The 16,992-nt window shown below is 35.5% G+C and overlaps 1 protein-coding gene across 1 annotated transcript in view; it reads left to right on the top strand.

The window, feature by feature from the left end:
* The window catches only part of CD109 (CD109 molecule), a 61,918-nt gene extending 53,611 nt beyond the window's left edge, over positions 1-8,307 (top strand). Inside the window, exons 30-33 of the mRNA XM_015817481.1 lie at positions 1,882-2,024; positions 4,305-4,461; positions 7,177-7,279; positions 7,933-8,307. Coding sequence (XP_015672967.1) covers positions 1,882-2,024; positions 4,305-4,461; positions 7,177-7,279; positions 7,933-8,105 — 576 coding nt within the window. The 3' untranslated portion in view covers positions 8,106-8,307. The remainder of the gene's footprint in view (positions 1-1,881; positions 2,025-4,304; positions 4,462-7,176; positions 7,280-7,932) is intronic.
* Positions 8,308-16,992: the final 8,685 nt, after the last annotated feature.

A 16,992-nucleotide genomic window follows, 5' to 3' on the forward strand; every position in this document is an offset into this window, starting at 1 on the left:
TTAGGTAAAATGTTGCTGTTTCTGTATGCAATAAACAAGAATTGTAGGTAGATGAGAAAGATGAATTTTAAAATGGCAAGTGTTTTTGAAAATGAACCTGGACATGACATGCTAAGGAGAATATTCACTTTCTGATTTACTTAAAGTTTGCTCGAGCTTCCAAGTTGGCAATGTTTTACCTGACCATGAAGAAATTTTACTACAGAAATCCAAATGTATAAATTTATAACATGTAAAATATATGTACACAGGCATAAATTTAGCATTTGTGGTAAAATTGCACATTTTAGTAACATACTAAATGAACAGTAGAAGACAAAACTGTACATAGTACAAAGGTAAAATTTCTGCAAATGTGAACGCATAATTACTACTAATGCAGATTTTTTTTTATATAAATTAATGTCATTCTTGTTTCTTGCAACTACATAGATAGGCCTATGCAGTTTTCTTTAAAAGATTTTTGTGGGTGGTTTGCCTTTAATCAGTAAATCAAACTGTTCTCATATAGCTGTCAACATATTCAAAATAAGAAAATAGTGAATATGGCAAGTGCAGAACTTTATAACAAAGTGTACTTTGGCAGAAATAATAATTTCCAGATAATTCTGATAACCAGTTAATAATCTTCCTGTTCATGGCTTTGGACTTTTCCCCCTTTTTCCTTGCAGGTAGCTGTTTGCATCTCCCCAAGAGTGCTTAATCACAACATAAAACTGATATAAAAACTGATGCAAAATGTGCACCACACTATTATTGTTTAACTAAATGAGAGACTATGCCCTTTAGAAAAATGTAGTTGGCGTATCTTTCTAGTTTTGGAGTTCAGCAGCAGAAATCAATTTTTTTTAAAAAAGAAAAAAGGTGGTATTACAAAATGACCCAATTGGTTTAATTGAGTCATTGACTCAGATGTGGAATACTCACACAATCTTATTCACAATCAATCATAAAAGCAGTAGATGCATAGCCTAGGGAAATCATTATTTCCATAACAGAAGTGAGTCTTTAAGGAAAGGTGTGTGATTTGACATAGGAATAGGCAAATGTGTATGAATTGTGTCAGAGGTTCCAGATATCTTGAATGATGTTTTGTAGTTTCCAGAATTACATATTGACATGTATGAGTATAAGCCAAGACGTCAGTCATTATGAGTGTACCAGCTAGTGAATATATGGTTATATGTTGCATGCATATCTACCACCACTCCCATCTAAATTGTCATATCAAGATATCTTTTTACATTGCGTTGGTAAAATTCTTTCTGCCTATGACAGCATAGCTTGCTTTGCCCTGTTTGCATCAGGGCCAGGCTCGGTAAGAAAACTGAGTTGATGTTGGAACCAACTGAAAGCATGCTTGATCATTCCTTTGTAGGCTTTTCTTTCTTCATGAGTTCATCTTTGTTTAGGGCCAAGAAGGAATGAAAAATCGAACATAAAATTTCTTCCAGTGAAATAGCTGTTTAAGAGGCTATCCTGTATGTTGATCCAGATGTTCCTGGATTGCCAGTAAATTTTTACCATTTTGCTTTTCTTGGCAGATACTGAAACAATAGCATTTTGGGCGATGACAACATTTTGATTTATTTCCAACTTGATTTGACCACGTTCACAGCAGGTCCAATCAGAAGAAAGCATGTTGGACTTGTTGTTTTGAAGCGCTTTTGATAGATTTGTTTTGAGAACTTGAAACTGAAAGTTTTATTTCAGAAAAGGATGCAAAAAGTCCCACATTTATTTTTTTTTGATTGCATGTTACAGTATTGCATATATGAATTTAATCTGATAAACTATGAAATAGCTGTTATTACTCTTTTCTAAAAATCACTGCTTTCTTCACTGAATATCATCATTTTTTTTATTTTTGCATTTCTATAGCTCAATGTTATGTACAATATAATACATTCACATACCAGCAAAAGACGTAGATCTGCACAAAATCAAGAAGCTTTTGACTTAGATGTCTATGTAAAGGATGACAAAGAAGACATAAACAGCTTAACTTTAAATGTGTGTACCAGGTAAGTAAATATATTAAGCTATCCATTCTCTTTTATTTACAATTTTTAAAATGACTTTTAAACTGATTCTCCCTTTAACTAATATATCTTTATAAGATATTTCAGAGAAATCAAAGTTTATGCATAGTACTCCATTATATTTTGCCAGGTTTTCTAAATGAATGAACGAATGATTGATTGAATGAATGAATGAATGAATGTATGAATGAATCAAACAAAAACTCCTACCAAAGTTAAAGCTTAGTTAAAGCTACTGTAAAGAGACAGCTCAGTTCACAAGTTCTTCCCTCAGGCTTTAGGGTATGTACAGCTTAGTTTGTGCTTTAGTCTTGCACCGAATGAGTTCTGTATTTTTACCTGGCATCTTTTTACTATTTTTAAAGACCTGTTTTTGTTTTTATGCCTTTACTAGCTGCACAGATATGATTAGGATAAGCAGCCATATAAACTTATAGCATAAAGAATAAATAAATATACTTGTCCCCCAATAAAACCTTGGCATTCCTCTGAACACAATGTAGGCCAGTCATTTCGTTGGCTTTCCTTTTTCATATTGGTTTGATATAAAATAGCAGTGGCACTTGAACTTATGTATCTCTTTACAGTGCTTTACAGCTCTCTCTAAGCGGTTTACAAAGCCAGCATATTGCCCCCAACAATCTGGGTCATCATTTTGCTAACCTCAGAAGGATGGAAGATTGAGTCAACCTTGAGCCAGTCAGGATCAAACTCCTGGATTGAGCAGTGAGTTAGCCTGCAGTACTGCATTCTAACCACTGTGCCACCACAGCTCTTATCTCTAAAATGATTATAACTATTTAAGTATTACCCAAGGAGAACTGTTTTTCTTCTACAATTATAGCAAGGGCATAATTAAAACCATGTTTGGTTATTTGCTTTCAACAGAGCTGGTGATTCACCCACAGGTGGTTTTATTTTTTTTAGACTCAGGCACCAACTTCAAACAACAGTACTTCCTATCATGTATTGTTAAACTTTGGAAGTCGCCATCACATGACATAATGTTGACTGCCCATTTGTGCTGTATTAAAAGAGACCAAAATTAAAGGACGATAAAGCTATCAGGAGCTATTAATCTCTTTAGCTATATATTATCCAAAGAAGTATATCTCTCATTGTCAGTCACTGAAAAAAGAAGAAAGGTGCTGCTGTTTACTTATCACTGGATCTTCTTAACGGCATGTAGTTGGAGAATGATGCCGGCCTAGCATGTCCTTTGCTCTGATCTTACATGATTGTTCTGCTCTTAGAGTGTACTGAATTCCTACCCAAATATGATCTGTGTTTAGTGATTCATGCTTCCAGACTCAAGAGCTTTGCTTAGGCAAGTGAGTCTTTTTGTAAATTTCCTCCATACGGGTAGCCCTTGATGTAACCATTTGTTTAGTGACTGTTTGAAGTTACAACAGCACTGAAAAAGATGACCTATGATTGGTCCCCCACTTACGACTACCACAGCACAGTCACATGATCAAAATTTGTGCACTTGGTAATTGGGATGTATTTACCATGGTTGCAGCATCCCAGGGTCATCTGATTGCCATTTGCGACATTTCCAGCTTGCTTCTGACAAGCAATGGGGCAAGCCAGAATCATTCGAGGACCTCATGCAGTGATTCACTTAAAAACTGTAGCAAAAAGATGGTAAAATCAGTCACTTTAACATTTTGCTTAGCAACGGAAAATCTGGTCCCAATTGTAGTCCTAAGTTGAGGACTACCTGGTAACAAGAAATAATTGTTTTATTCAGTTCCCCAGCATTCAGAGCACAAATCTGAGAGGTGCTTTGTTGAAAAATTATAGCAGAAATTTCCTGTTCATGTTAAATGGGTGTGTTCTGACATGCCATTAAAGAACTTTTGTTATTGCTGTTTGATGCTTTCACTTCACTTGTCCTCTCGGTAGTTCCTGTCATAATGTTACAGCTGGAAATCAGTATTTGTTTTTGATTTAGATATCTGGCTCCTTTAAAGTGGGTGGGGGAGTGATATATTTTATTTTTAAAATTTATAGGCCACCCATCTTACCACAGGATAACTCTGGAGGGCTTACAATACTATATATAGAAACACTATAAATAAAATTGCAGTGTGTAGTTATTTATGTTCTTCTATAGTTTTATTTTCCTCCAGTACAAACGGAGAGGCCTTTTCAATGTCTGTACTTTAATTCTATACTAATTAATAACACTGCATGCTTGTGTGTGCACATGTGCATCCACAGTTATTTCTATGTAAATTGTTCTTTTTTCTTCATTAGATATCTGGGCACTGGCTCATCTTCAAGAACTGGCATGGCTCTCATGGAGATTGGATTACTGAGTGGCTTCTCTTTGTCACCCAATTTTGTGTCATTAGATGACCCAGTGAAAAAAGTGGAAAAAGATGAAGGCAAAATCCATTTATATCTGGACTCTGTAAGTCGAAATAAGAACATACTGGTCAGAATGATAATGAAGCTTTGATTCAAAAACTAAAATTATGAAAGGGTTTTTTAAAATTTATCATTTAAAATAAACATTACATTTTGTCAACACTGTAGACAAAATTTTGAGGTAATTTAATTGGAATCCTCCAGTTCGTATTTTATGAAGTACACTTGTGTAAGTTTGGCCAAGCATTGTAAGAATATGTAGAGATAGATGTTTAAGGGTGAAAAGACTAAATTAAAATTATTAAGTTATAGGCTCTGATTGGAAGCCTTCATAGTTAAGGAAAAGAGAAACAGGTATGAAGAAGTGCTATAGCCAACTTGTTCTACTTGGTTTTTCTGTTTGGGGACCATACTGTGCCAAGATTAAGCAAACTAATAGTGCAAGCATCTGTGTGTTTACTCAGGATGAAGAATAAAGTATAAGATAGAGGCATAAAATGTGGATTCACATGGTACAGGTTGCCCTCGCTTAATAACCACTTGTTTAGTGACCATTTGAAGTTACAACAATGCTAAAAAGCGACTCAACCAGTCCATAAAGTTGCATGTTTTGCATTTCTGGAAATAAATAGTAAAAAAAATATTTAGATACAAAATGGCAGTCTCATAATCATGATTTGAGTGCTTGGCTTCATTTCATGATTTCTATTGTTTTATCAATATATAAAATACAAATAAAAATAGGAAATTAAGGGAAGGAAAAAGAGAGGGAAAGAAAATATGAGGTACAAGAGAAGAAAAAAAGCATTGACTTCTGACTCTTTTTAGCACAGTACAAGATAACATTCCAGCTTCAAGTTTTTACTTTTATACATTAGTATATAACTAGCCATTTCTATAACAACAAATTTATCTAGTTGGCAAAATCAAAGTCAAAGTTTCATTTTTTTTCATCACAAGCACAAAATCCAGAAGTGATATCCAAATAAAAAACATAATTAGCCACCTAGAGCAAAGCAGACCAAGCTACATATTACTGAAAATAATAAACTACAGCCACAACTTTCTACCCTTATGTTTCTCCGTTAACTTTTTTTAAAAAAAAGATACTCCACACTTCCTTATTTTTGCTTGCCTTAGCAGCCTTCTTCCTTATTGTTTAACATTGAAGAAATCCCCAAAATAGCATAGATCTTCAAAAAGGAGTAACAGGCTGTTGCTAAAGAAAGCCTTTTTTAGCTTAATAAAGATGAATAGTCCTTAAAATGATTAAGAAATGAAAGGCACAGTTTACTGTCCATTTGAAAAATAGATTCCAAAACAGCTGCTTCTTCAACAACTTGCAGCCCTGCACCCCAGCTTTTGGCATGCAGGCTGCTTTGAAGCACAGCTCCTGAAGCTACTTGCAGACCTTTACTGTATCAGAGGATCTTGAGGGATAATTCTAGGACTTTCCCCTAACTCTGGAGAGTCATATAAACTAAAGGAATGCCGGTTCCTTCTGTTGGTGGTTGAAAAAGCTACAGCCCAGGGAAAGATCCTTCAGGGATCCTTCCCTGGGCGTGCAGTCAGTGGGCCATCTTTTCACTGGAAGTCATGATTTGGGTGCTTGGCAACAGTGCTCACTTATGCAGTGTTGTAGTCACATGATTGCCATTTGCAACCTTCACAGCCTGTTTCCAATAAGCAAGGTCAATGGGAAAGCCTGCAGAAAGTTACAAGTCATGTTCACATGATATTGTTCTTAAAGACATTGCTGTTGAGCAACAGAGTTGTTGGTCACAGCTGCAGCCAATAAGTATAATGTAACTGGTTTAGTTTAGTTTAGTCCTCATTCAGCAACCCAGTCACTAAGCGGAAAATCATGTGACTATGACGGTGCTTACGATTCTACTTCAGGTTTTCTTTGCTTTACAGTGTCAGAAGGATATGAACAAACAGACAGATGAGCCCAAAAGGTGGGGAAGGTTTCCAGAATGTGACTCACAAAGAAGCCTGATGAAAGGGCAAATTTTATAGCCCTTTTTTCCCTAATCCTCACCTTTTGGAATGTTCATGCCAGTGTTGAAATAATTAACAAGAGGAAAGTTGATGTTTGTCTTGACAGGAAGGGATTACAAGACAATAAGTGGGTAAACAATGGAGAATGCACATTGAAAGGAATGTGGTGTTGGTTGTTTGCCTAGCAGTTCAGGACTGGGTGCTCCAGAGCTTAAAAGGCAATCAAAAGCCAAAAGTGTCAGTTACAGGCAGCAGCTGCAAGCTGGCTAATTAAGGTCACAATTAGCACATTTGTGCCTCAGAGAAAAGCAGTTCAGGAAGTGATAGCTTGTTTAAGCAATCCTTCCAGTATGGAACTAAAAGGGGTCAGGCATAGGATAATATGCAGTTGATCAGTTGATCACAGGCAGTTGATCTATCCATATTTACTTTCAAAAACAAGTAGGAAAATAAGAATAAATTTTGGTAAGCATGATTCTGTAGCAGATATGGATTGTTGTGTTTATATGTGTGAATCGGCTCTTGTTTGTGATTCTATAACACAATATGTCTACTCTTGTTGGTAAATTACAGATAAGATTGCCAGAAAGGACAGCCATTTGTAAATATATAGCTGTATCTACTGTTCTGGGTAATGCAATTAAAGATGGATGCGTAGAAAGTTTGTTTTTAAAAAATATTAAACATCTAGTTTTTCATATCCATTCATTATGGAAGCATATAGTCCTCTCTGAAAATTATCTTTTTTTTTTTTCAGTTAAACGAAACACAGGTTTGTGTGGCTATTCCAGCTGTGAGAGACTTCAAAGTGGCAAATACCCAGGATGCTTCAGTGACCGTGATGGATTATTATGAACCCAGTATGTGTCAATCACTTTTATGCATTCAGTGCTCAAGTATGCAGTTTAGGTGGGAAATATGAACTGTTATATGTTAAGGAAGGACCAGATTCAATTAGTTACAGCAAAGACTTTTCATGAGAAATAAGCATGACTGGAAACCACAGGCACTTAAATAATGTTAATTCTCTTAAACCTTGAAGAAGGGGGAGGTGGTGAGGAGAGGGCAGTGTTCGGTGGAACATAACGTGCATTAAATTTATGTTCTCTGAAAGATTGATATTTTAGGATATAATTCTTCAAACAAGAATGATTTTGTTACTTAAAGCATTCCTCATTTCAATAAATTTAGCAACAGTTCAGATTCATGGATGCATAGTAAAAAAGGACTTTTATTCATGTGCTCCAAATAGAAAATTGAAATTAGGGCATCATACCTAACAGCAATAGCAATAGCACTTAGACTTATATATTGCTCCATAGTGCTTTATAGCACACTCTGGGTGGTTTACAATATCAGCATATTGTCCCCAACAATCTGACAAAGTACAGTGGTGAAGTTTTATGATAGTTTTGCTTCTGATATTGTTTCAGCAGCATGTAAATATCATGGAATAATAGTTTGTTTGAAATGTTGGGCCTTAACAACTTTGCTTTTCAATTGTTCGTAATAGGGAGAAGAACAGTGAAAAGCTACAACTCCCCGGTGATGCAGAGTTTGTCATCTTGTACTTTCTGTGAAGATGATGAATGTAATTTTTGTAAAACAGATGGCTGTTTATCAGTTTCTCTCTCTTTTGAATTGTTAGTACTACTAGTGCTATCAATTTGCTATGTAGTTGCCTGATTTAATAACTGGGTGACTGACATTTATTGCACTGCTGAGAATACCATTGATTGTATTTTCCTGCACAAGGAGAGTCTGGATCCAGTAAAAATTGACTTATGGGTCTAAACTCTGAGCAAGAATTTGCTCAAATTAAATAAGAGTAAGTTGCTCAGAATGGATAACTTCACATTTGTACCATTTTTGTTTTCATTGGCATCTTCTGTACTGGTGTTTCTCACCCTTGGCAATTTTAAGATGTGTGAGCTTCAAATCCCAGAATTCCCCACACAGCAAATTCACACAGTTTAAAATTGCCAAGATTGAGAAACACTATTCTTTATCTAGTAAATACTTAGGGATTTGCTGCAAAATTTTATATGCTGCATATATTTGCCTGGTAATGTCTGAAGAGCTCTTACTTCCAATAAATGTATATAAGATTGCAACCTAAACTATTTTCTCCAGTGAAATAGTGGAAGTTCTAGACTCTAACCTTGGCTGTGAATTAGATAATGTTAACTTAAAATTAAATCACTTTGTCTAAATCTTTAACCATTTTTTTTTTTAAATTTAAAGCATGTCTGAATAAGGCCAAACTGATATTCAGGAAAAAACGGAAATGGAGTATATATTTTGTATTAGCTTCTTATTTTTATAGTAAATTTGAGAGTTTTTTAAAGGAATATTTTTTAGTTTTAATACTTACACCATATAGTATTTAAGCATTACATTCCTAATTTATAGGATTTAGTTTATGGTACATTTCAGGCTAACACTTAATTTATAAGTGTTATTGATTGGCACAGGATTGAGTCTCATCTTCAAAGCAGTTTAATAAGTACTTTGGCCAGATTAACACTCATTGCAATAATTACTTATTTCCTCAGTTATGTTCTAAAAATTTAAATTCATCTTATATGTATTGATTGTACAATGTGCACATAAGGAGACATACTAAAGTACAGCTCAAAAAAGCATTTTGAGCAGCTGATTATAATCATTACTTGAATAGTCACATTATGAAAACTATGCTAAAAACAAAATATGCCTCATTATGTGTTGGAGTATGTGAATTTCGTATGTGTATTAAAAGTAAATATAAGAAAGCAACAGACTTACGATCCAGGTTTCTTTTTAATTTGAAATTTTGTATTTTTTTTCAACAGTACGACATTTACTGCTTGTCCTAATTGTTGCTAGAGAATAAGATAAAGCAGTTTAGTGGTTTGTTTCAAACTGAACCCATCTTGTCCTGCCAATCCTATGGACAAAAAAACAAAAGTTGTTGTGAAATTAGAAGACTAGTCCAATAGGAACTCTACCTCTGAGGAATTTTAAAGTGGTACAACTTTTATGATAAGTTACTCAGAGATAGAAGACCTTGCAAAGCAAGAAAGAATAGCAGTAAACGGTAGGCAGTTCTCGCCTTGCAATCATTTGTTTAGTGACTGTTACAACCACACTGAAAAAAGTGACTTATGACCATTACAACATCAAACTTTGGATGCTTGGCAACTGGCATGTATTTATGACGGTTGCAAGTGACCTGGGGTCATGCGATCACCTTTTATGACCTTCTGACAAGCCAAGTCAATGTGGAAGCCCAATTCACTTAATAGCTGTGTTACTAACTTAATAACTGCAGTGACTGACTTAAGCAAGAAAGGTCGTAAAATGGGGCAAAACTCACTTAATAACTGTTGCTTAGCAACAGCAATTTTGGGCTCAATTGTGGTCATAAGTCAAGGACCATCTCTATAGGAACAAACAAAATATTGACATTGAGATGAGTGGAATCAAGTCTCTGTCAGTCTAAATAGAACACCTAGAGCCCAATCTGAAGTAAAAGTGGCAGTGTTTTTGTCACCAAATCAGATTGAAATTGGCTTCCATCTTCCTTAAAAATAAGGTTCAATAAATGAATGAAAAGAAAACTTGAATCAGTATAGAGTAAAACTGCATCCTTGTTCACAAATGCCAGTATTGGTAGGCTGCCAGTGATGCAGGACTATCAAATATCAACTATATATTGCAACAGTCAAATTCACCTAGATAGGAAGTGAAGCACTGGATTAAAATAATGATGTGGTCAGGCACAGGTTTAAATATTTAGAAAGGAAACTATGAACAAATGTAGACAAATATATGGTGAATATTAAGATCCATATAACAGAACTTTAAGCAACTTTAGCTGCATTACATCTTAAGTGCATAAAATCAATTCTTAAGGGCTTTGGCATATCTGCCTATTTTATTTGGCACTGTATGCTTTAATTTGAATATTATATTGAATAGCCCTGAGGAAAAAGTGCATGGAATAAAGATTATATACACACACATACTTGGAAATACAAATTTCTCTATTCATATATGTATACATCTGCCTAACATTGAATAAAGAAATGTGTGTTGTGGCTGCAAAAAAATACATGTTTAAGATTTCAGGATTTTGTACATGTATATGAGAATGAGGTATTTACTTATGTTGTTATTCCCTATTAAACTATATATTTGTGCTGAAAAATTAAAATATGCATTCTTACCAGATCATTCTTGCCACTTCATATATAGTTTAATAAATATATCCATAGGGCTGGTCCATATTGAAATAAACACAATATTTTTTTTGAGCCGGCCCACTATATATTCTTCAAAAGAAAGCACTTTTTGACTGTTTTGCTTAGTAACAAAAATTCCATTGTTAAGTAAGAACTACTTGTAGGTAGGACTATCAATTTATTAATGTTCAGTGGGGACTACCTGTACAGCTATAGGGGGAATCTACAGAATACAGAAGGCTGGATCTTGGATCCTTGGCATTTAGGAGAAATTCAAAAATGACTTCATTATATGCTGGGAGGACAGAAAGATGGAGTCATGATTGCAGGGAATCAGAAAATGAGGAGCCAGAATGAAGGACAGAATACATGAGTAAGTTGTTGGTTATGCACACAATTATCTTAGATGCTGATATATAAAATAACAGCAATTTTAAAATGCATTACCACATTATGTGCATTAGCCCTTTTCTATCACTAGATGATCGCCAATGAAACATGAAAGACTTTCTCTTTTAATTATTTAACTTCCCAGATGAAAAAGAAGAATGTGAGATTATTTTGCATTACCAAATAATTACAATAGAACAGCGGCAGTGGTGGTATTCAGCCAGTTCGCACCAGTTCAGAAGAACCGGTAGCTATTTTTTTTTGCCCAGGCCCAGAATGGACTTCCGGAAGCGGCATCCACACAGAGAACTGGATATTCTCATATCTGAATCCCACCACTGAACAGCCATACTATACTATTCACCCACATCACCATATGGTTTGGGTCCCTCTGTAGAATATTTCATGGTTACATGTCAATTGGCCACATAAAAGGAAAAAGTAATCCCCAGGCAAGGAAAATGCCACAGTCTGTTTTCTAAAAGTATCTTCCCCCACAGCCATTGCAGGATATTTAGCAATTCAGTAATATTTTTTATGCAAATTGCAAACACATGTCAACTGATAATAGTTAAACTACTGGAAGATTTTGTTGTGCCCTAATGGAACAAAGACCCAAGTTCTTTCCCACTTAAAGAGTGGAGGGAAAAACCAAAAGGATATGTAATCCTCTTCCCCAAATAATTCAGGTTTATGCTTTGCTTTTGGATCATCCTCAAAGGAAGAAAACAGTTGTTCTGCCTCTTGACAGACCCCCATTATTTGGCACAACCCGCCTCTTTAAAAATTACTGATAAGACCTAGGCACTGCTCAAATGCTAGCATTTTTAATTGAAAGAGTTCCGAAGAAAGAACATTTGAAAAAAGGCTATTGAAGCTCTACTTTGGCTTCTGTGTTGTTGCAGAAGGAAAGCATGCCCAGGAGATGGCTATGGGTTGCCAGAAATGACATTTGTATATCCTCAAAGGCAGATGGGAGAAGCTGAGAATTTCTCATTTGGATTTTGATCTGGACAATACAGGAAATTCAGGATTCAGAGCATCCTCTTTTGAGGCCATTTGTTGGTATTTTCTGAGCCTGGGCTAATGATCCTGGAGATATTCATCCCTATTTATTTCTGCAGCATCATCCTCTCTAAAATGTTGTACAAGATGAAAAAAGATGGAAAAGAAGATTGCTTATCTACTCCATAGGCACTAACAAGATAAAAGTATGTACTTGCTTTTAAAAGTTCTAAGAAACTAATTAGAACAACCTCAATTCTAATTCAGCTAAGAAAGTTATGAATAAGGTGATCTGGTGTAGCTCTCTAGGCTGCATTAGAATCAAGTAAAAGCTTTCCCTTGATAAAATAATGCACCTCAAAAATACATGGGGAACAGAAAAACACAACTATGTTCTAAGGCAAATTCTTCAAAAAGTGGCTTAATTCATAATTAGCATTTTAAAAAGGCAGTAATATTTTATCATTAAAGCTCAGGGAGGATGAGATGAAGATTGGAAATATCCAGATCTCAGGTCTCAACATCTCAGTTTTTGCTTAGCTACTGCTCCCTGATATTTTGGGCTGGTCGTTTAAGGGAATATCATTCCCCATTCCTGACAATCAGAGCCAAGTAGCCAAAAGGATATTTAGATAATAGATGCATAAGACTGACTACTTCATTCCTCTTAAGACCCCTTAAGAAGGGGTCAAATTACGGCCTTGTAACCTTGGGATGGCCTTCTGAGTTGTTCCAAAAGTTGCTGCCGCGTTGTAACAAAATGAAACACAATAAGAAAACTATTACATATAAGAAAAGTGATCACATGAGCTATATTTAATTAATTAAATTTAAAATAGATTGAAATTAAAAATATAGTTGAGCCACTTTTTGTTCTAACCTCACCATTCAAAAACCAAGTTTGGTTCAAAAAAGGTCACATGCCTCCTACCATTCATAATATGCAAAGTATCGTGTGATGTAAATGAAATCACAAAAGAAACACTTCCGTTTATAGTGTATTTGTAGTCAAATATGTCACCAGTGGAATTCAATAAACTATTACCGAGTCCTCCTAGGCATGCTTCAGTTCACATTTGGATTATAAATTACCAAGCCAAGTCAATCATTTTTACTGCTTAGAAGATAAATAGCATTTAACGAACTGTGCTTAGCACAACTACATAAATAAAAGTTCACAGATGTAGGGCATAACTCTGTGCAAGTGCATTGCATATCTCCCTGGGATTCTATATATTTGAAAAGGGTAATAAATCCAAGAACAAAAGTTCCCTCATAAGTATTATCTGCTGTTTTAAAGATGTGAATTTAGCACTATAACATGGATATATAGTGCTCAAGCTTTACATCCTACGAGATTAAAAGAAGTTATATTGGAAAATAAGAAACAGGCTTGCTTGGCGCTATGTCAAAGCAAGTGCTTTGCAGATTGGAGGTAATTAAGCAGTGAGGTTTGGGAAGTCTTTGGATCAAAGTCATGTTTGTTCTGATTCTATTCTAAATGTCTATTCTATTGACATTTGTAGATTCTGCTATGACAATCTGCTGTTTTAAGGGTGTTGACATGACAAGTTGCAGAATAGACTACATGTGTGGACCAGGCCTGGCTGCAAAACATGTGTCATGCACATTGGAATGCAGATACATCCCAAAAATCTATTTTCCTGTTCAAAGGTATCAAGCTGGGCATAATATTAAGGCAATTCCTGAAGATAAGGAACGCAGTGTTCCTTGCTCAAGGCTAAGTTTGTGGATTGTGGAAATAGTGACGGTTAGATTTTATTATGGCTGATGGAATTCCGAGTTAAACACTAAATACAAGAATATTGCTTGATTTGTACCAGTTGTCACTGCAGAGCATTCTGAAAATGTAAACATGTCTTTTAGGAACAAATACGTGCCTGTCCTGGATTTTATGCCCAGCAGTTAGGCCAAATGTAATATCACACATCACCACGAGAATAGTATTACAGGCAGGCAGACAGAAAGGGAAAATCTGCATCAAGATATAAATATCTTATACAATTGATTGATTGATTGATTGGGGGTGTTTGTGTGTGTTTATGTATCTCGTTCATTGCCAAGACACACAACCTCTTGGGACTTTGCCCTGCAGAATAAAGATGGAGTTCTGATTAAGACCCCAATAAACAAACAAACATTTTTTTAAAAAAAAAAATCATTATCAAGTTTATGGACAATAGGTTTTCTTCACAGAAGATCAGAGAAGAGTAAATCTATAAGCCATTTTATCTTATTTTATCAAGAAGGTATTGAACCAATTCATCAACTGCTTACTTTTATAAGCATGTGACTTAGTTACAAATATATCATGTAAGTAATAAGAATACATTATCCTAACCACTTCTTTGTTAGTTGACCACTTTTGGAACATTGCCTCTTGGAAAACTTTCATATATAATTCCCACTAAAATTAATGTAGCACGCAGTTCATCATCAATCAAGCTGAGAGTAAATAAATTCAAAGAATTTCAGAGAAATTCTTTCCATTACTGCATTTGGATAATTTGACTAAATAATTGCAACTTATGTCCTCTGCAAAGCACATTTTTCAATCCATTGAAAAAGAACATAGAAACTGGATAATTATTGTGTTTAAAGAAAGGTTTAATGTTGACAGGGGTGTGATTATTTACTGCTCTGGCAGCAGTGGCAGTGACACAAGACCCTCCTGTTCGTAACCTGCATTCTCCTTGTCGTGGAAAGTTGTCATCATGTGTTAGCATAGTGTCATTTCTGAAACATTCTGGAAAAGATAAAATGAACTAAAGAAACACCAGGAGGCAAACCAGGAAGAGAAGTTCTACTGCTACCATATTGTAAAAAAAATAACAATCCTTATATTTTCCCAGTGATTAATTTTCTGAAGACCATTAACTTTCCTTCACATTTTTTGCTAACAACACAATAGTAAAATTCTCTGCTACAACAATTGTAGAAGGGAAGCCAGGATACAGAAAGAATATAGGTGTGGGCCAATTGAGTACCACAGCATAAGGCTACATTTAAGTGGATTTGCAACCCTGGGTCAGAGGCTTCATTAGCAGATTATTTTATAATAATAATAATAATAATAGTAGTAGTAGTAGTAGTAGTAGTAGTAGTAAAGTTGGAAGGGACCTTGGAGGTCATCTAGTCCAACCCCCTGCTCAGGCAGGAAACCCTAGATCATTTCAGACAAATGGCTGTCCAGTCTCTTCTTAAAAATGTCCAGTGTTGGAGCATTCACAGCTTCTGGAGGCAGGTTGTTCCACTGGTTAATTGTTCTAACTGTCAGAAAGTTTCTCCTTAGTTCTACGTTGCTTCTCTCCTTGATTAGTTTCCACCCGTTGCTTCTTGTCCTGCCTTCAGGTGCCTTGAAAAATAGCTTGACTCCCTCTTCTTTGTGGCAGACCCTGAGATATTGGAACACTGCTATCATGTCCCCTCTCATCCTTCTCTTCATTAAACTAGACTACCCAGTTAAAAGATGCCTTTGAAATTGTTCTCAAAAAACCATGGTACAAGAAAAAAAGCTTTACACCCAAAGTGACTTATAGAATAGAAACTGGGTTAACAGTTTGAATTCAGTTTTGTGCCAGTCTCTAAATGTCTGCAACTCTTTCTAAGTGTCTACTATTTTATCTGCTATGTCACTCACCTGTGTAGTTAGCAATTCAATGAATTACTTGAAAAATCATTCCCTTATCTCTCAAGAAGATTCGGTTTGATATAGTGGTTAAAGGTCCAAGGCTAGAAACAAGGAGATCATGAGTTCTAATCCCACTTTAAGTTCAAAGCCAGCTGGATGACTTTGGACCAGTCACTCTCTTTCAGCCCAAGGAAAGAGGCAATGGCAATGCACTTCTGAAATCTTGCCAAGAAAACTGCAAGGGCTTGGCGGTCACCAGGAGTCAACGTTGACTTGAAGATGCACACAGACATGCCCCACAGAAATGGAGGCAGAGGTTTACTTCAAGTCAAACAAACTGTTGAAGAAAAAAATTGCACATTGCTGGTTATATAAAAGACAAGCACTGATGTAAGCTAAAAACTGGAACTTATTAAATAAACAAAAAGTGACCATCAAAATAACAGTAAAAATGTGAACAGAATGCTGGCAAGGAAAGCATTACATGGTCAATTTCTACAAAAGATTGAGGGGAAAATGGATAAAGACAAAACCTGGCAATATCTTCCAAATGGAACATTAAAAAAAAAGAAAGCAAAGGCTTGATTTTGGCTGCTGAAGAGTAAACTATTCAAACTTATGCAATGAAAGTTGTAACTGAAAAATTGACAAGTGTTTCAAAGTGCAGATTGTGCAAAATAGTATAAATAGTAGTTCATATGCTCAGCTCATGCAAGAAGATAGAATAAACTGATTTATAAACAAGAACATACCATAGTCGCCAAAACGATTCTCTGGAACAACTGTAAAAATGATTGTGTACTAGTGGTTAAAAATTGGTGAGAACAGAGCTGAAAAAATAGTACAAACTGAGCAGGTTAAAACATTGTGAGATTTCTGAATGCAAACTGATAGTCTTGGCTCACCAGATTTAACTAAGGTTGAAAAGAATAAAATGTGGATAACTAATGTGGCAATACCAGGGGATAGCAGAACAGAAGACAAAGAATTGGAGAAGATCACAAAGTGTCAAGATCCGAAAGTCGAAGCTGAAATATTATGGCATAAACTGGCCATGATGGTTGCTTTGGTAATAGACACACTGGGTGCCATACCCAAAAATCTTGGACAGCACCTACATAATGTGCGCATTGACAAAATTTCCATCTATGAATTATAAAAGGCCACATTACTTGAATCTGCACATATACTACACTGATACATTACAACATCTTAGGTTCTTGGATAGAACGTGATGCTTATGAAGACCAACACCAGCTGAAGAACTGGCAGCTGTAATTTCACACAGCGTTGCTGTGGT

The sequence above is a fragment of the Protobothrops mucrosquamatus genome, unplaced genomic scaffold (genome assembly GCF_001527695.2).
Source record: "Protobothrops mucrosquamatus isolate PMUCROS unplaced genomic scaffold, P.Mucros_1.0 scaffold594, whole genome shotgun sequence".
Classification (NCBI taxonomy): domain Eukaryota; kingdom Metazoa; phylum Chordata; class Lepidosauria; order Squamata; family Viperidae; genus Protobothrops; species Protobothrops mucrosquamatus.